Source organism: Tarenaya hassleriana, unplaced genomic scaffold (assembly GCF_000463585.1).
Source record: "Tarenaya hassleriana unplaced genomic scaffold, ASM46358v1 Cleome3, whole genome shotgun sequence".
In the NCBI taxonomy this organism is placed as follows: domain Eukaryota; kingdom Viridiplantae; phylum Streptophyta; class Magnoliopsida; order Brassicales; family Cleomaceae; genus Tarenaya; species Tarenaya hassleriana.
Window position 1 is genome coordinate 8,012,316 of NW_010966177.1, and position 19,766 is coordinate 8,032,081.

General features: G+C 39.4%; 1 protein-coding gene and 1 long non-coding RNA gene across 2 annotated transcripts; both read left to right on the plus strand.

The window, feature by feature from the left end:
• Nucleotides 1-1,743: 1,743 nt before the first annotated feature.
• Nucleotides 1,744-3,688, plus strand: LOC104819953 (WRKY transcription factor 18-like). The gene is made up of 5 exons (XM_010550277.2): nucleotides 1,744-1,943; nucleotides 2,069-2,131; nucleotides 2,564-2,917; nucleotides 3,015-3,131; nucleotides 3,225-3,688. Exons 2-5 carry the CDS (start codon nucleotides 2,102-2,104, stop codon nucleotides 3,507-3,509), a joined length of 786 nt encoding a protein of 261 aa, XP_010548579.1. The 5' UTR covers nucleotides 1,744-1,943; nucleotides 2,069-2,101; the 3' UTR covers nucleotides 3,510-3,688.
• Nucleotides 3,689-3,886: 198 nt separating this feature from the next.
• On the plus strand, nucleotides 3,887-5,102 carry LOC104819954. The gene is made up of 2 exons (XR_772887.1): nucleotides 3,887-4,461; nucleotides 4,564-5,102. It is a non-coding gene; the product is annotated as an uncharacterized LOC104819954 (long non-coding RNA).
• Nucleotides 5,103-19,766: the final 14,664 nt, after the last annotated feature.

Consider the following 19,766-nt stretch of genomic DNA (forward strand, 5'->3'; position numbering starts at 1 on the left):
TTATTATTATTATTATTATTATTATTATTATTATTATTATTATTATTATTATTATTATTATTATTATTATTATTATTATTATTATTATTATTATTATTATTATTATTATTATTATTATTAATGTGAAGTGTTATTGTGGAATTATGGAATAAGTGACTATGAGAGTTTTCTGAAGCAAATAATTACTAGAACTAGAAGCATCAAATATTGAGCTACCCATTGCATTTTGGATCATGATTAGTCTTGCGAATTTTATTTTAAAAATTAAAAATCAAATTTATATTTATTTTGCCCTTTTAGTAATCCCGACTTCGAATCACTCTTTTGTTTTTTTTTTTAAAAACAATATATGTGACAAATGAAAACAAAATAAATAATATAATCTTGCCGACCTCCCGAGTCAATGAGTCAAGCCAAAGGAAAGTTCGTATTGGATCATTTGATAGAAAAGATACAAAATCATCGTAAAGATGTACCGATTTCTTCGCCCCGCCGACTTTGTTGATTTTTTTATTTGCATGCATCGTCCTGAATTATTTATCATATTCACCATTTCTATAACCATTTATTATTATTATTTTTTAATTTTAGTTATGCCCCTTCAGAGTGTATCAAACCATTTTTGGTTTGGTAAAAAAAACTATCCCAAATTTCTATATTTAAACAATATTGTTTGGTTGCCTTTGATTCGATTATCTTGTTAGTTTGTTTGGTACATGTTTTTCTCCGATTATATTGAACACATAATGTTTTTTTGGTTTGATTTGTATAAACCAACATAAAATTCATATCAATATTTCTTTTTTTTTTATTCAACATCACCCAATATATATATAGTGACGGACCTATGTTGAAAGGAATTGGGGCACATAACTCCTTTGATTGATTAAATGTTTTAATTTTGTTTATATAATTTTACACAAAACTGTTAAATGTCCCATACTAAAATTAAATTTATCTCTATATAAAATTTTTTATACGATATATTTTTATTAATTTTATATATAACAATAATATTATTACCTTCATTTGTAAATATTTCTAGTTCCGATATCATATATATAAACAAGTTTCAGGCAAATATTTCGGCATGCAAAGTGGTTGATTTGTTGCTACCCATGTAAGAAAAAAAAAGATATAGACAACATTTTGGAATTTCGGTTTATTTTATAATTTCGAAATATATGGTTTTAGTTCACGAACCGTGTTGTCCTTCATTAAAACATGCTTTTGAAAACTAACAATTCGTAGTCTCGAAGAATTCTACACTTTGAAAAAGTAATAGACCTTAAGATTGTTAGGTATCTATAAAATATTCAAATTAATTTATTAAAACAATGTGTGTATATATATATGGGAATGGAATCACTTGGTGAAGATCGAATTTACATACACACATGAAAGTTTTAATTCATATATATATTCGAAATGTGATACTAAATATACACAAATTCCACGCGCATGAAGAAATGAAGTATCTAATTGTTTTAGAGAAGAAAAAATAAATGATTTTATATTATATAAAATAAATTATAAAACGTGGCTTTGGATTAATGTTTCACACGGTCTAGACAGATCAAACTATATTGTATTTTATTAATTTAAAACAATATAATTAAATATAATATTACGTGACCAAGATTCGTTACGGAAATTTCAGACACGTTAAAAAGTTTTTCATATGATGTTCACGTCTTCAATTAGACAGCTTATTGCCTTGTCTTTCCCATGACCTTCCTCCCATAACCTCTCTCTCTCTCTCTCTAGTAGTTTATATTCTATAAATACCGCCATGAACCACTTGAGAGCTTCTCAATCACTCGACCCAAATTGTGAGTGAAGCAAGCAAATCAAGACTTTGCTCTCTTTGTTCATCGAATCTGGACACCGCCCTCGAACTCAATACCAACCCTCTAGAGCTTGATTTCGCCGGAAAACGTCCGGTGAGTTAGAATTTCGCCGTTTATGCGAAACCCAATTTCGGAGTTCTTCGTCGTTTCGTTCGGTTTTTATCGAACTGGGTTTGTGCTGATTTCATCTTGGATTGCGTAATTTCTTTATGCTGCAGAAGAGGGAAGAGTCGGACACTGCTTCTGCAGATATGGAGAGGACGTGGCTGGCAGAAGACGAGGTTAGTTCTTTCATCGAACACCTGCTGTGCGAACAAATCCGAGTTCATGTCTTAAGTTACCATACTATATTTCTTCCCAAAGCTGTAGATGTCACGAAATTTATAAGTGAGTAACCCAGAAATCGAAATCTCATATATGTCGAAAAGGGTTACCATAGGATTTCATTTACATCTTACTGATGGCAGTGAAATTTAGGATTTCAATAGCTGTTTAGCTCAACATTTGGAAACATATAGGATTGTTCTGGGTTAGAACCGGAGAATTTTCACATGTGCTTCAGTGATAAGATCTCAGTCCAATAAGTCTGCTTGGTTTGAGTTCCATGGGGAGTGGTTTCTTGTATGCTATGAAGATAGTAAAGGTGCAAGCTTTTTCCTTTCTTTTTGTGTTTGTGTGTTAATGGTGAGTTTTGGTCTTCTGGGTTTGAACAGAGCACTAGAATGTTGAAGGAGGAGCTAGATCGGGTTAACACCGAGAACAAAAAGCTAAGCGAGATGCTAGCCACTGTCTGCGAGAACTACTACGCTCTACATAACCATTTGAAGGAGCTGCTGAGCAAAAAGGGTTCAGGAGATAACCAGAAAGAGCAATCGACAAGGAAAAGAAAGTTCGATATGGACGAGTTTGTAGACTGCACGATTGGACTCGGTAGTGGAAAAACCGAGAGTAGCTCCAGCGAAGAAGATCGTCATCATCATCATCCATCATTAAAAGTCACTGAGTGCATTGGAAAATCTAAGGTTTCCATGGTTCACGTGCCTGCAGATATGTCTGATACAAGCTTGGTAAGCATTTTCGCTGATTGAGATCTTCGGTCAACAGAGTTTATGCTCCAAAGCCGGGTTTTGATTAATAATCGCGTGTTTTTGTGGAATATCGCAGACTGTGAAAGATGGATATCAATGGAGGAAATACGGGCAAAAGGTAACGAGAGATAACCCGTCCCCTCGAGCTTACTTCAGATGCTCTTTCGCTCCATCGTGTCCTGTCAAGAAGAAGGTAATGAATACTGGAAACTAAACTTGAAACTTGTGGTACAAACTTTTCAACACTCTCAAGGCTCTAAATTGTCGTGTTCGGGTCACTTTTCAGGTGCAAAGAAGTGTGGAAGATCCGTCGTTCTTGGTAGCGACCTATGAGGGGACCCACAATCACCCGAGCCCGAACCCTTCGGGGGGCGAAACCCTGAGCCATGGCAGGTCGAACAAGGCGGGTATTGATGTGGTTCAAAGTGGTGAAGAGAAGAAGAGGGAGAAGGAAATAATACCGGAGGTGATAGTTCAGCAAATGGCTTCTTCCTTGACGAAAGATCCAAACTTTACAGCAGCTCTTGCGGCTGCAATCTCTGGGAGATTGTTGGCGCAGTCAAGAACTTGAGAAATCTCATTGTAATCAATTTTTCCCATCTTTTTTTTTTGTTAAAGGCCAAGTCGATTTTAGTCTACATGTAAACTAGGATATCAATTTGGACCCTAAGCATGAAATCTGACTGAGTCCATCCAAAAAAATATCGGGTTTCGGATTTATAAATATAGGCACGAAAAGTTTCGAGTTTTTGGGTCTGGTCTAAATCGGGCTTTGAGTTTTATCGGACTAAGCCCGACAGATTTCGGATTGATCTAAAAGCCCGATTTTGTTTTTTTAAAATAAATTTAAAAACACCTAAAAATCTATTTTTTTTTATATATATTAAGTGGGTGTGCATACCCAATACGAATCCGGATTCTATAAGATCGGACTTCAAACTTAGTTTATTTGACTCGAAAATTCGGCCGATCCGAGTTTGAATCTGAAACATTCGGATCGAGTGCGGGGTTGGACCGGTCTAATTGACACCTCTATTTAGAAACTTCAATCAAAACTAGGAAATAAAACTTCAAGAAAAAGAAACTTCAATCTAGAGTCCTTAACATTTTAAAAATACACAAAAAATAACTCCCCATGATAACTAGGAAATAAAACTTACTAGTGGAAGAAGTCTAATATCAATACCGGCAGAAAAAAGAGTACATAAAATAAAAGAAAATTGTTGTTTCAGCCCAAGCGCGACCCCTTGTGAATAGAGTGAAAGCATCACGGTGGACGCGAGGGGTATTGCCATAGCCATAGCCAACGGTATGGGCAGAGACTCATGCGACGCTCCACCAACTGCTCCGACTCGATCATCATTCTCCAATCCTTTGAGACGGATTTGAATCTCACCAGCGATTCCCATTGAAGCTTCATTAGTATTTTCTGCAGGAGCTCGGGGGAAGATGGGTTTCGGAATTAGGGTTTCTCTCTTCCGACGCCATTATCTTTTGCAACAAGCTTTGAAGAATCGAATCAGGTTAAAATGAACCAGAGTTTCCAATTTTCTGAAAGCTATTTCCATTTTCTGGTTTCCAACTTAATCCTGCAATTCCTTTTTGTTGGAGCAAGGAAAATACAGGACCACGTGTGAAAAGACTGCAACAAACAGACATGGGCAAAAAACATAGGAAATCAAGAGAATGGGCAAGTCATTGGAGAAAGGAAAGCATGGGTCACATTAAAGAATTGGAGTGAGACAAAAAGTGGAGCAAAGTGGACCTCTCGAGAAAACACGGATACACAATCTGTTGAGCATAAAGAGAGAGTCCGAGACATGAGAGAACGGTGACGAAAACATATTGAGCATAAAGAGAGAATGAAAATGATGAGAGTTTTTCTGTATTGCTGAGAGTCATTCTGAATGAGTGTAAGATACATCTGATGGGGAGTCTTCAACCAACAAACAAACCGCTCATAGGTTCTAGACAGAGTCTAGTGTGACATGTGGTGTGTGCATCATACAAAGTGTCTGTAAGCTGATAGAATTTCTTGTGTTTTAGGGGTTTTACTCATGGAGAGTAAAACGAGCTGGGTTGAGTGACACTTGAAAGAGATTGAAGTGTATCTGACTCGTAACAAAGAAATAGAATCAGTTTGGTTGTTCTTTATTCAAGATATTGTGTGAGTATACTTTTTCAATTGGTATCAGAGCAGGTCACTGATCGTAGGAGCCTTTCTTCTCATATCGGTGTACGGTCCAAATTCACACAATGGAAGGATTCAAAGAGCTGCAAACTCTTGGGAAAATTGTTATGCTTGACTCCACCAACTATGAGCATTGGAAAGTCAAAATTAGCTCGTATATTCGCGGATTGGATGAAGATACTTGGAATACTGTTACTGATGGCTGGACCCAACCGACTGATACTGTCGATGGGGTGGCAAAGCCGAAACCATGGAGTGAATGGACAACTCAGGAAAAGAAGGACTCAACCTTAAATCAGAAAGCTCTATCTATCATCTTCAACAGTGTCAATCATGAAGAACTTGAACAAATTCAAGGATGTCAAACTGCAAAAGACGCATGGGATACACTAGAACTCATTCATGAAGGGACATCCAAGATAAAAAGGAACAAACTAGACATGATAGACCTTCAGTTCGAACGTCTGAGGATGGGAGACGATAATGTAAAAGAGTTCTGTGGGAAACTGAGTGCCTTGTCAAATGAAGCAAGTGTACTTGGTCGGAAGATCACTGATGATCAACTTGTGAAAAAGCTTCTGAACAGTCTGCCAATTAAGTACCATTTCTCAGATCTTAGTCTTTGAAGGAATCAACAACTTAGATACCATCACATTCGAGGAGGCCATAGGAACATTTGCTGCTCATGAGTTGAGACTACAATTCATGAATTATGGATCATCGGTACAATCTAAAAGAGGAGTTGCATTATATGTCCCTGAGATAAAAGAAAAAGAGACTGAATCTGATGTCGGACAACCGTTGGGAACAAAAAGACACCTGAAGAAGAGCTGAAGGATGAAATGTCTCTTATCGTAAAAAAATTCCACAGGTTTTTTAGATAGGCAAAAAGAGGACTTGGGACACAGAATGATAAAGAAGCAGGCAAATGTCTAGAGTGCAAAGGAATACGACATTGGACAAGTATCACACGAAGAGAAAGTGTGCTGAAAAATCTAAAGGAAATCCAGTGCTTCGAATGCAAAGGGTTTGGACACACGAAGATGAAATGCATAAAACAAAAAGGGAAGTCATTGATTACACATGAGAATGAAGCGTCAGACACAAAGAGTGACAGTGACGACGATGACATGACCAATTTTGTGGCATTTCTCGGTGTCATTGAAGAAGGAGAGGATCAGATTGACGACAGTGATGGTGAAGAAGTTACTGAAGAAGATCTCCTTAAAAAAATGAGTAAACTACTGATAAGCGAAAAACAACAGTTGATGAATGATCTCAACAGACACAAGTACAACTGACAGACACCCAGCAGAAGTTAGCTCGGAAAGAAGAGGAAGCATCGCAGGTGAAGTGTCAGTTGGAAGAAACAAAGAAGAATCTATACCTTCTGGGTAGCGGAACTGGGAAATTGGACTATTTGCTCAGCCAAAGAAGGAGTGCTGGAGATCAATTCTGGACTCGGTTACCATGGAAAACCTCATCCTGCTCAAATTTCTGTCTGGGGGGATCTTAACCAAGAAGCCCCAGGATTAATGCGAGGAAGGCCTCAGTCAATACAGACAACAAGGAGAAATCCTTGAACAAGTCAAGAAACACGGAGCTGCTATCATTGTGGACGGAAAGGACACATCAGGAGAAATTGTTTATATGTGAATGGAAGTAGAAATACACCCAGGTATACTTCATTCATTTACCAATACTCTCCATGGAATCTCAAATGGGTCCAAACGTCAGACCTGACTTGCAATGTAGCCTACACAACTGAGCATGACTGCAGAACTGGGAGCTGATACTTCGACAGTGGAAGCTCCAGACACATGATAGGAAATAGAGACCTATTAAGGGATTTCACAATGAACTCAAAAGGGGCAACGTTATATTTGGGGATGGTAAACAAGGAAAAATCCTTGGTAAAGAAACACTCGATGGTGCAGGATTACCAAGGCTAACAGACGTTAAGGTCGTGCAGGGTTTGAAAGCCAACCTCATCAGCATCAGTCAGCTGTGCGACAGTGGCATGCGGTTAAGTTCACAAAAAACGGTTGGTTTGTTACTGATATAAATAACAAATGTGTTTTGTCAGGAAAAAGGAACTCGAACAATTGCTACATTTTGGTGGACACAACAGAATCACCTGCAGACCAGACCTGCCTGCTAGCAAAAAGAGATGAGATGGAGCTGTGGCATCAGAGACTGGGGCACATTAACATACGAGCCTTGGTCAAGCTGTCTAGGTTAGGGGTAGTTCGGGGAATGCCAGAATTAATTCATAGTGATGAATTTGTTTGCAAAGCTTGTCAGTTGGGAAAGCAGGTTCGCATATGACACAAGAAGATAGAGGAGATACATACTACACATATACTAGAACTTATGCACATGGACCTCATGGGTCCAATGCAAACTGAAAGTTTTGGAGGGAAGTGGTATGTTCTTTTGTGTGTCGATGACTATTTCAGATTTACGTGGGTTCGTTTCTTGAGGGAAAAATCTGAAGCTTGTGTTGCATTTCAACATCTTTTCTTACAACTTAAGAATGGAAATGGAAGCATTGAATGCATTAGGAGCGATCATAGCAGGGTATTTGAAAATGTTCAGGTTCAGGAATTCTGCAATATACATGGGATCTCGCATGAGTACTCTGCACCCAAAACTCCTCAACAGAATGTGGTGGTTGAGACGAAGAACAGAACGCTACAGGAAATGCCTAGATCAATTTTGCATGCTAGAGGGATCACTACTCGTTTCTGGGTAGAGGCTATGAGCACAACCTGTTACTTGATAAATCGCATCTACTTACGCCGTGATATGTCGAAAACTCCTTACGAACATTGGAAAGGACGATCTCCACTGCTCAAGTACATACATGTGTTTGGATGCAAGTGTTATATGTTGAATGATAGAGAGTATCTCGGAAAAATGGATGCACGAAGTGATGAAGAGATCTTTTTTGGTTATGCAAAAAGCTCAACGGCGTACAGATGATGGAGTCCACAAATGTTGTATTCGATGAAGAATTCTCAAAGGGTAGTGTGAGCATTTTTCTGCCTCCAGGTACTTCTCGAGATATCTCAGAAACTCTTGGGGAGATGTCTGGACCCACAGTCAAAGATGACACAGAAGAACTGAGCTCAGGTGATGAAAAATCTGATGATTTGATATCAACATCTCAAGCACCAGTGACGATCTCATTTCTTTTTGAAAGAGTTCCAGGCTTCAGAGCCGAATTAGGAATTGGGATTGGTGGTCAGTCTAAGAAAGAGGTAAGACAGTGGGAAATTCAATTTATATCTCAGTCAGTTCCTAACCTAACCTCTGAACGAGGATCGCTATGTAACGACCCGTGACCGCTACGAATTATCGAAACTGCCCCCACACAGCAACCCGGGACCTTTCAGCGTGTTTTTTCCTCACTCGCACGCATACCGAGACACTTTCCAGTAGGTCACCCATCCTGAGATTGCTCCAGAGTCAGCACGCTTAACTTTGAAGTTCTCTCAGGATAGTCAACCAAAAAGGTAGATGCACCTTGTTGCTATGAGTAGCCCAACTAATTCTTTTTATGTTATCTTAGACTGTATAGTCCCATACCTATACAGCCCTCGGATCTCTCTCCTTCCGGTGTGTTCGATTCATCCCTGTACCCCCTACCCAGAAGCTCGTCAGGAGCCACCCCTTGTCTGTGCCTCTGCACCGGTGATCACTCCCCGCCCTCCTACGGTACTCTGGGTTGTCATAGGCCCACCAGCTTCCGCCTGGTTCGTCCTCGAAACACACCGTACTGGGAGAGTACTGGCTCTGATACCATCTGTAACAACCTGTGACCGCTACGAATTGTTGAAACTGCCCCCACACAGCAACCCGGGACCTTTCAGCGTGTTTTGTCCTCACTCGCACGTATACCGAGACACTTCCCAGTAGGTCACCCATCCTGAGATTGCTCCAGAGCCAGCACGCTTAACTTTGGAGTTCTCTCGGGATAGTCAACCAAAAAGGTAGGTGCACCTTGTTGCTATGAGTAGCCCCACTAATTCTTTTTATGTTATCTTAGACTGTATAGTCCCATACCTATACAGCCCTCGGATCTCTCTCATTCCGGTGTGTTCGATTCATCCTCTACCCAGAAGCTCGTCAAGAGCCGCCCCTTGTCCGTGTCTCTACACCGGCGATCACTCCCCGCCCTCCTACGGTACTCTGGGTTGTCACACGCTAGACTAGCCCTTAGTTGATGGCATACAATAGGGACAACTGATCATTGCAATCGAATGAGTTGGTCTAATCAATGGGCTTTTAAATCATTCTCTAGGAGATCTTATTGGGGATATGCACGAACCTCGACAAACCAGAGATAAAGCTCGAATCAACTATAAGGATTTAGTCCGATTTGTCTGCTTTAACTCTCAAACTGAACGAAAAAAGGTATGTGATGCTCTGAAGGATGAATTCTGGGTTCGGGCTATGCAAGAAGAGCTCGAACAGTTTACACGGAATGATGTCTGGTACTTGGTCCCACAACCTGAGTATACAAATGTGATTGGAACCATGTGGGTGTTCAAAAATAAAACGAATGAACATGGGAAAATTGCAAAGCCCGACTGGTTGCTCAAGATACACACAAGTCGAAGGAGTCAATTTCGATGAAACGTTTGCACCCGTAGCTAGTTTGGAATCCATCAGACTTCTTCTCGGTGTTGCCTGCAGTTTGAATTTCAAGCTCTATCAAATGGACATTAAGAGTGAATTTCTTAATGGTGTCCTACAAGAGGAAGTTCATGTTGAACAACCAATGGGTTTTGAGGATCCTCACTATCCCGATCACGTGTTTCGGTTGAAGAAAGCACTATATGGACTGAAGCAAGCACCCCGTGCGTGGTATGAATGACTCACATCATTCTTGGTTGAGCACGGGTACAAAAGAGGGGAAGTATATAAGACTTTATTCACTTATAATGAAGATGGAGAGTTGATGGTAGTTCAGGTTTATGTTGACAACGTAGTGTTTGGATCTGTCTCACAGCAAAAAATGGATGCATTCGTAAAGTCGATGATGGATGAATTTGAGATGAACATGTTTGGTGAATTGAATTTCTTTCTCGGGCTACAAGTTAAGCAAACGGAAGATGGCATGTTTGTATCTTAAAGAAAATATGCTCGCCTAGTCAAACGATTTGATGAGCTAGAGGGAAGCAAGTCAGCTAGAACACCAATGTCTACTACAACGAAGTTGATACGTGATGAAGATGGGGAAGATGTTAACACGAAACTGTACAGAGAGATGATTGGAAGTCTACTCTACCTTATAACAAGTAGATCTGACCTTTGCTTGAGCGTTGGAATCTGTGCAAGATATCATGCTAATCCTAAGAAGTCCCACCTACAGGCAGTGAAACGTATTATCAAATATGTTAAAGGAACTGTGGAATATGGCATGCGCTATACGAAGGACACAAGTTGCGAACTGGTAAGATATTGTGACGCAAATTGGAGAGGTCATGCTGACGATAGACGAAGTACTTCTAGAGGTTTTTCTTCCTTGGTAACAACCTGGTGGCATGGCACAGCAAGAAACAGAACTCTATATCTCTGTCCATAGCTAAAGCCGAGTACATTGCCTTAGTAAGCTGCTGCACATAACTCATGTGGATGCGAAAAATGCTCTCCGATTACGGTATCAATTTATCCTCCTTTACTGCACACTGTGACAATACTAGTGCCACAAATATCTCAAAGAATCCTGTCCAACATTCTCGAACTAAGCATATTGAAATCCGACATCATTTTTTGCGAGAACAAGTTAAAAAGGAATCCTTAATAATTAAGTATGTTTCAACTGAGAAACAATTGACTGACATGTTTACTAAACCTCTTGATATAAACAGGTTTGTTTGCCTATAAAAATTCCTTGGTGTGGGGAAACTCTAGTTTTCTTTGTTCCAATGTTTTAAAAATGTGCAGGAACATTTGCTGCTCATGAGTTGAGACTACAATTCATGAATTATGGATCATCGGTACAATCTAGATCCAAACTTTACAAGAGATGAGAAAGTCAATGAGATGAAAATGAACGTCAGAAGTGCTTCACTATTCCTCAGAAGTATCTCATCAATATAGTAAGTTCGGTACACGTTCTGGTACTCCTCTGTCATGCTTATTCAAAAAGAGGTACATGAGTAAACTCATGAGTTGCTCGGGTTTAAGTTGTGAAACAGAGCTCCATATGATGGTCTAAGGGCAAAAGGAACCTTAAAAAAAAAAGGTTTCTGAATACTCCGCTGTGGGTGATAGAAAATTGCACCTATATGAGTATATCTCTAAAAGAGATAGTCTGGATCTAAATGGTGGGAAGTCTTTATTGATACAACGTCCTAGAAGTTCTGAACCTGGAAATTTTTTTATTAAAAAAATGCTCTAACACTGTATTGATTGGAGAAGCATCTGAGAATGTGAAGTGCAACTGACTGAAAGGATCGTTTCAGAGACTAAATCATCTCCGTGATATGTACTTCTGACCTAATCATTTGATCCGTTTATGTTGATATAATTTTTGGTTTCTATTTTTTTTTTTAAATAAGGGGGGCCTTTGAATATCTAGATGGTTTAGTGATATGAAAAGGCCCAATTGTGACAAAACGGGAACTTAAATTATTAGGGTTTCTCGAAACTTTTGAAATTTTCAGTTTTTTTTATGAGCGGTTACTGAAATCTGCCCTAATATCTCGCATATCTAACTCACCCACGTTCAAGTCTCTCTCTCTCTTTCTCCCTCTCTCTCTCTCTCGTTGTCTTTAGTAAGAAAAACTTCAGTCTCGCTTGAAATCTACGATCATGGTGAAAAGAAAGCAGGAAAGGTTCTTAGACAAGGAGAGAGACGATTAACACGCGCTACCACCAGACAAGCACGAGAGTTAGGTAACCCTAACTTATATGAAATTGTTGAAAAATTGCAGAATATGGAGGGAATACATATGATGCTGCAAATCCAGCAGAAGAAAAAGAGAAATCTGGTTCCGATGTGATGCCTCTGACCACGTGAATAAAGAAAGGTGGCTCGCAAGGTCCGGATCAAACCAAGGAGAATGTGACAAAGGATACATCTTTGGATGCGACAATCACAGCCAAAGAAACTGCTGAAGACTTAGGGTTGAGCATGGAAGCGGCCCTCAATCGGGAAGAAGATACAGAACCTACAGAACAAGTTGAAGTTGAAAAAGAGATAGGCAGAGACACTCTAAGTGAAGAACGCACAGTCACCGATGCTTTTGGTGAAATGCAGGACGAGACAGGAAAGGAAGTCGAACGTGAGACCCAATCTCATGCAGAAAGAGTGCCCGCACCTATAAGTTCTGATAACTCTGATAGTCCGTTAATTGTTCTTCAGCAGAGAGCTAAGACGAAGAAGACTGCTAAGAAACGGAAAGCTACCTCAACCTCAGTGAAGGAGATCTCACGGGTCACCAAAGGAACCAAAGTACAGAAGACGTCACGAACTGCTCAGGGAGTAAGCTCTAGAGGAATATCCCAACCTCCTGCATCCACTACTGAACAAGGTGATAAAAGTGTCAAACACTTATCTGAAAAATTCTTGTCCTCTGAAACCAAGAAGAGGTTTGATAAATTCAAGGGAGTAGAAGTGATAGCTGAGAGGAATATGAATGTTATGGATTTTCGGAAAAACAGATTCTGAGATTTGTTTGAAGAGCGACAACTTACTGGAACCTTGACATATGCATTCTCCTTTAGCAAAGTACTTGTGCATGAATTCTACTCTAATCTCACTCAAAGTCCTGACATCTCTGGTGATCCTATGTACTACAGGACATATGTGAGAGGGAAGTTTGTTGAGTTTTCTCTAGGGATCATCAACAGGCTGTTTTATACACCTGAAAATCTGGATCAAGGGTTGGTGGCATTTCCTTTTGATGCAACACTTGAGGATATGGAAATAGCTCTCACTGGTGAATATGTAGCAGAACGAAATGGGAAGATATATATTTCAGACCTCAAGTTTGGAAGCCGGGTAATGCAGTTAATTGGGAAAACTAATTGGTTGCCCACACGACGATCCAATGTGATTCAGGATGAATTTGCTCTGCTTATTTATAAGTCTGGTGAAAGAAGAGGTCAATATGGGATGCATTATCTACAACCACATTCTTTCCTGAGCTGCTGATCTGAGAGTTCGTTTTCTTCTGCCTTATCGATGTCTCATTCAGAGTCTGATTGTGCGGCAGAGCCCTGAAATTCTGACTGACTTAGAAATTACAGAAGTGATTCAACGCCCTCTCAGTTGAAACTTGAATTCAGCAAGCAAGGCTAAGTAAAGCTCAACTGAACAGCAAGACCTTCACTCAGTTGATGAAGCATGACCGTATATTGTTGCAAGTGGAACAATCCTTGAGGAGAAACACCAAGCTGCTTAGTCAAATTCGGGCTCAACAATATGCACTTTATGCGGAGTTTCAGAGTAATTGTCAGCAAGTTACTCTGATCAGGTATGTGTTTGTTCATTTTCCTCTTCCAACTTTTTGAGTTTCTGTTTAAACACGCAGGGGGAGAGACTGCAACTGTTTCAAGCAAAGGAAAAGAAAAGGTAGTGGAAGAACACAGTGATGATGATAATGGTAAAAGGGATTCTGAAGATGTAGAAGAAGAAGAACGTTCGCCTACTATTGATCCGTCAGAACAAGCAGATTAGAGTTCGAACTTCTGTTCGGTTTTCATCAAGTAGACTTGAGAAAGATCTAATATGTGCTTGGGTTTCTGTCTAAAGTACTGCGTGACTTATTTCATCTGATGTAACTTATCTAAACCTTATATGTGAACTAAATATGTTCTGTTTCGGATAAACACTATATGTTGTTGTTTCCCTATGAGTGTTTTGTGTGTTCAAACAGAAAGTCAAAAAAGGGAGAGAATGTTGGAGTAAGGAAAATGCAGGACCAGGTATGAAAAGACTATAACAAACAGGCATGGGCAAAAAACATAGGAAATCAAGAGAATGGGAAAATCATTGGAGAAAGGAAAGCATGGGGCTTTCACATTAAAGAATTGGAGTGAGACAAAAAGTGGAGCAAATGGGATCTCTCGAGAAAACACGGATACACAATCTGTAGAACTGTATATAGAGAGAGTCTGAGACATGAGAGAACAGTGACGAAAACAGATTGAGCATAAAGAGAGAATGAAAACCAACAGACAAATCGCTCATAGGTTCTAGACGGAGTCTAATGTGACACATGGTGTGTGCATCACACAAAGTGTCTGCAAGCTGATAGAATTTCTTGTGTTTTAGGGGTTTTACTAAGGGAGAGTAAAACGAGGTGGGTTGAGTGACACTTGAAAGAGATTGAAGTGTATCTGACTCGTAACAAAGAAATAGAATCAATTTGGTTGTTCGTTATTTAAGACTGAAAACCGAATCGAAATGGGAGAACTTCTAAAATACCCTAAATGTGCTATAAAGACTTCTAGTCCTACCTTCCTTTAAAAAAAAAAATTAAAACTTCTAATCTACCCTCTTTATTGTTAGATTACCAAAATAACCTTATAATATTATTTTGTATTTAATTTTTTAATTAAAATAAATCTCCCCTAGAGAAACCCTAGTTTTTATCTCCTTCCTTTCTTTTTCGGTTTCTCTTTCCTCCTCTTTTTTCCTCAGTTTCTCTCTCCTCCCACCATTAGTCTCGACCAAGCTCTCTCTCTCTTATATGTTTTTCTCTCCTCTTCATCTTGCTATTTTGTCTTAAAATTCCCACGAAATTGGGCGAAATCAAGGGGAAATCAAGATGAAATCAGTGAGACAATTAGAAATATGTAAGCTACTGTCAAAATGTCGATTTTTTATATACATTGGTGGTTTTTGCGGCTCTTTTCTTCTAATTGTTGCTATTTTGTCGTATATGCATTTTAGGAATGTTTAAAGCATCATGTATGTCATGGGCCACACAGGTTACTTATCACGATAGTTAGCACGGGTATATGGATCACAAAGGTCACAATGTACAAACTGTAAACGGGTCACAAAGGTCACAATGTGCACAATAGTCACACGTGTCACATGTTTTTTCAATGTGCCTATACGGTCACACGATCACTTGGTCACATATTTTTTTTGGGTCATTAGGATAACGAGTCACATGTGTCAAAATGATTACAAGGTCACATAGTCACATTATCACGTCACATGGTCATATGATCACAAGGTCACATGGTCACATGATCACATTGTTCAAAATGGTCGAATTGATCTTCGTTTTTAAATTGTATTTTCCACAGCTATGATGGACGAGCCCCTGATTGTTGTGAATGGAACATCGATGACCCATGTAATGCCCCGATTCCCGAATAAATTATCTAATTTAATTTCGGAAATAAAATAGGGTAAAACAAGTCTAAAATATAAGGTAATTGGCATAAACATCGAATCAAGGGACAAGTGGGGCTAGAACACGTCGAAAATGTCGGAAAAACGAAGAAAAAAATGACCTAGACCGATCGGTCTAGAGGTAAACCGACCGGTCCAGCGAAAAACGGAGAAAAAGATGAAAAATCGGTCAAGATCGGACAGACCAGGATGCAGACCGGACGGTCTGCACGTTCGCGAAACAGAACGGATGGACCAACACCAGAACGGATGGTCTGGGGTTTGGGGGAAAAAGTTTCCGAAATTCCAGACTTTCTTCCACCTTTCGGCCGTGATTATTACGCGACATCCCGACCCCACGTGCCACCAGCTGCCATCCCTGTGCGCAACACGAACGGACCCCCTGGCCAGAAACCTCACGCAAATCCGTCGTTTTAACCCCTCCAACAGGCCAAGTCGGTCATCTATGCTCAGAAATCTGAAATTCGAAAAAGAGAGGAAGCGAGAGCGAGAGAAGCAGATTTGAGACAAAACGAGCTCAGAGAATCCTAGAGGGGCGGGCGTTGAAGGTTACTGGGAGGTTTCACGACGTGAAACAACCTAGAGAGTTCGCACGAGCTCGGAGAAGAACACCTCTCACAAGGAATCCGAGGTGAGTGGTTTGGATTGTGTTTGTGAGATTCTATTTTCATGATTTATGGTGTAGACTAGTGATTCTGCAAGAGGTAAGCATCTAGGAATGTTAAATATTGAGTGGGTAACAATTAGAACTGAAATCGGATCAAAATTTGGGCAAAAATGGCAAAAAATCAGACTGAATCTCGTGAGGAAGACGAAGTTCTGGGTTCCAGACCGTCCGGTCTCCGTGTGTAGACCGTCCGGTCTGGGACAAGATAGAACGAACATGTAGAACGAGCTGGGTTGACCGTTCCAGCAGGACCTAGACCGCCCGGTCTGAGAAACAAGAGAGAACAGACAGTCCGAGTGCGCAGGACCGCCCGGTCTGGACCACGTAGAACGGAGGGTCCGAATGAGCTGGATCGCCCGGTCTGGACCAGGTAGAACGAACGGTCCAAGACTAAAAACCGAACCAGATGCAGATGCGAGGACCGGACGGTCTACTCGTAGATCGACCGGTCCAGACAAACCTCAAAATGGCTGCAACCCCGACTATAGATTCAAATGGATTAAACTGTAATACGGTGTTAAATGGTAATCAAACGAACTAGGATAAATCAAGTATGTCGAATGAATATGAAAAAGGTAGAAGTGCATAAAAGGAAAGGAATTAAACCGCAAACCGAAGTGAATACGAAGGATAAATCTAGAGAAAAACTCGGAAATGGTAATATAGATATAATGGATATATAATTATGATAATGCATGTGATTGAATGAGTAATGGAACCCGTACTTAGTACCGGTTGACGGCGTGAGTCAGTACTAGTACGGGGACGTGTGGATATGGAACCAGTGCCGGTTGACGACTTGGAGTCAGCACTGGTGTGGGGATGGTTTCGGTAGTAGTACCGGTTGACGAACTTGGAGTCAGTACTATTACCGAAATGTAACACTATACCGGTTGACGATGTGGAGTCAGTACTCGTGTTGTTGTGTGGACGTTTCCATAGCGGTGCCGGTCGACGAAGAGGAGTCAGTACCGTCATGGGAATGTGTAGTGAAGCTAGTACCGGTTGACGACGTGGAGTCAGTACTAGTGAATCTGTGTGGTCGTCTCTGTAATAGTACCGGTTGATGATGTGGAGTCAGTACTATTACAGAGAAGCAGGGTGAAATCTAGTACCGGTAGACGAATTGAGTCAGTACTAGATGAGACCGAAAGGAAATGGTATCTGATGGTGCCGGTTGACGACTTGAGTCAGTACTGTCAGGTATGAGAAATGCATGGAATAATGATAATGAATTAAAAATGATTATTGAGCAAATATTAAATGGATAAAATAAGGAAATTCTTGTATTGAAAGATTAGTTGGCACCGTTCTCCATGAGAATGGGCTCTCCGGGCTCAATCCGAGCCATTCACTAAGCATTATGCTTAGCCCTCCGTTGTTGAATTTTTCAGATCCCGAGGAGCACGAGTAGCGCACTTGCGGCGACGACGACTTGGGGAAAAGTGACATCATGTACGAATGTTTATGTTCCTTTCGTGTGTTTCGGACTGTGGAACAAGGTTCCATATGAAGACGGTTGTGTTTAATTATGTTTTGGACATGTGTTTTCAAGAGACGTGTGATGTGTTTATTCCGTTGCGTATTGTTCTGTAAAAGTTATTTTAAATTTCTCGTACTTTTGGTTTTATTATATTTTAATGTTTTGTCCATGTGGCATATCCTGTTCACGGGATACAGGATTCGGGTGTCACAACCCATATTTTGCAAATCTTGTGGTTTTATCTCTTATAGTAGAAGAGAAACGGGAATGTGGGAGACCTAAATAAAATCGGTATCCTGGTTCTAGTGAAGGCCGAAAGAGAATCCATTATGCAGCGGAAACATCAACATCGGCAACGTCAGAGAGAACGCTTAATTTGGAGTGAAGAAAGAGACGAAATTTATATAATAATGTTGTACTGTATTTGTATGTAAAGCGTTAAAAAATCTTTGTATAACAATGTTCAAAAACCTTTATATAATAACGTCGTGTCGTATTATGTTTGTATAATAATGTGTTAAAACCTTTCTATCATAATGTGTTAAACTAATTCTTAGTAAACTTAGTTATCCAATAATTTCTATGTATTTTTGCATATGTGTGACTCTGTTACATATTAAATAAGTTAACTTATATGAGTCATTGTTGTGATCCATTGTGACCGGCATGTGACCATGTGACCGAAATACAATTTTGCACTGTGTGACCATTGTGACCGACTGTGACCCTGGCCGAAATGTGTTGACAAATATAGACCAAAATTTAATTTTTAAGCTTCAGGATGGTATATCAGAGTCTATATCAAATATATAGTGTGTGTGAGAAAATTTCAAAATATTTTAAGGGGTTTGTAGAAAAAATATACCAAATTTGTCAAAAGTACTCATAAAACACTATGAAACATATAGGAACACATTTAGAAGAACAACTTTGGAACACAAAAATCGTAAAAACCATATTTTAATGTTCGAAACAATATAGAATAGGTTTATGAGAGATATGTGACGTTGTAGAGTGATTAAATTGACAATAATCGCATGGATTGAAGATTGTGACTTACTGTGATCCATTGTGACCGAAATATGTTGTGGAACCCACACGAAGAGTCAGAATTTCTCCAGATTTCTGTGTTTTATGGGGCCCACAATCATTATTTCCATTTTTTGCTTTTAACGTGGGGCCCAGGTTGAATATTTAATCCTATATGATTTCTCTCTTAAACCTATATTTTTTTTCTCCCAATTTTTAACCCCAAATTTTTACCTACAATATTTTCAACCCAGAATTTTTTGTAAAACATTAAAAAGTTCATATTTATGTTAAAAAACAATACCACAAATCGCATAGTCTATATTTTAATGTTAAAAATAATACAAAAGTAGACATATGAGAGATGCGAAAGCATCCATAGTGATTAAATTGAAAAAAACTCATAGATCGAATCATGTGACCAGTTCATGATCCATTGTGATCTATTGTGATCGAAATATGTTATGGAATCCATACGAAAAATTCGTCAGAAAAGTGGTAGAGATTTGTATTCGTTGGTCTCAACCTAGATTTTTCCTACAACAATTTCAACCTAGATTTTTCTCTAAAATATAAATAAGTCCAGGTTTTTAATAAACAAAAACCAAAAATAAAAATTCATAATTTAGGATACTACCAAACAAACAAAAAGAGATCATAGTTAGGGTTCAAAATAATATAAACAAAGTATTTAGAGAAATAAAAGTTCATGCTTTCTTCTTCCGTTGAAGTGTGATTCTAGATCGTCCAAAGTTGTCACGTCTGCCGATTCTACTTATGCATTGATCAACTATATGAACATTATATCACACACCAAATAGTTGCATCCTATATAGGTCATGGGATGCTTTATAATGCGGGTTCGGAGTTTATACATCGCCTCTTCCATGTGCTACAAAATAAAATAAAATATGTCAGCAATATTATCCAAATATCATCGTGTGACACTGTGACCTTATGACCATGTAACTATGTGACCGTGTGACTATGTGACTATATGACCGTGTGACCGTGTGACCATGTGACCATGTGACCATGTGACCGTGTGACCTTGTGACCATGTGACCGTGT

Excerpts from the sequence above, each read along its gene's own strand:
- LOC104819953 (XM_010550277.2), top strand. The coding sequence starts at position 2,102 with ATGGAGAGGACGTGGCTGGCAGAAGACGAG. Across the intron at positions 2,918-3,014 it reads ATATGTCTGATACAAGCTTG|ACTGTGAAAGATGGATATCA; the intron begins GTAAGCATTTTC and ends GGAATATCGCAG. Across the intron at positions 3,132-3,224 it reads CGTGTCCTGTCAAGAAGAAG|GTGCAAAGAAGTGTGGAAGA; the intron begins GTAATGAATACT and ends GTCACTTTTCAG.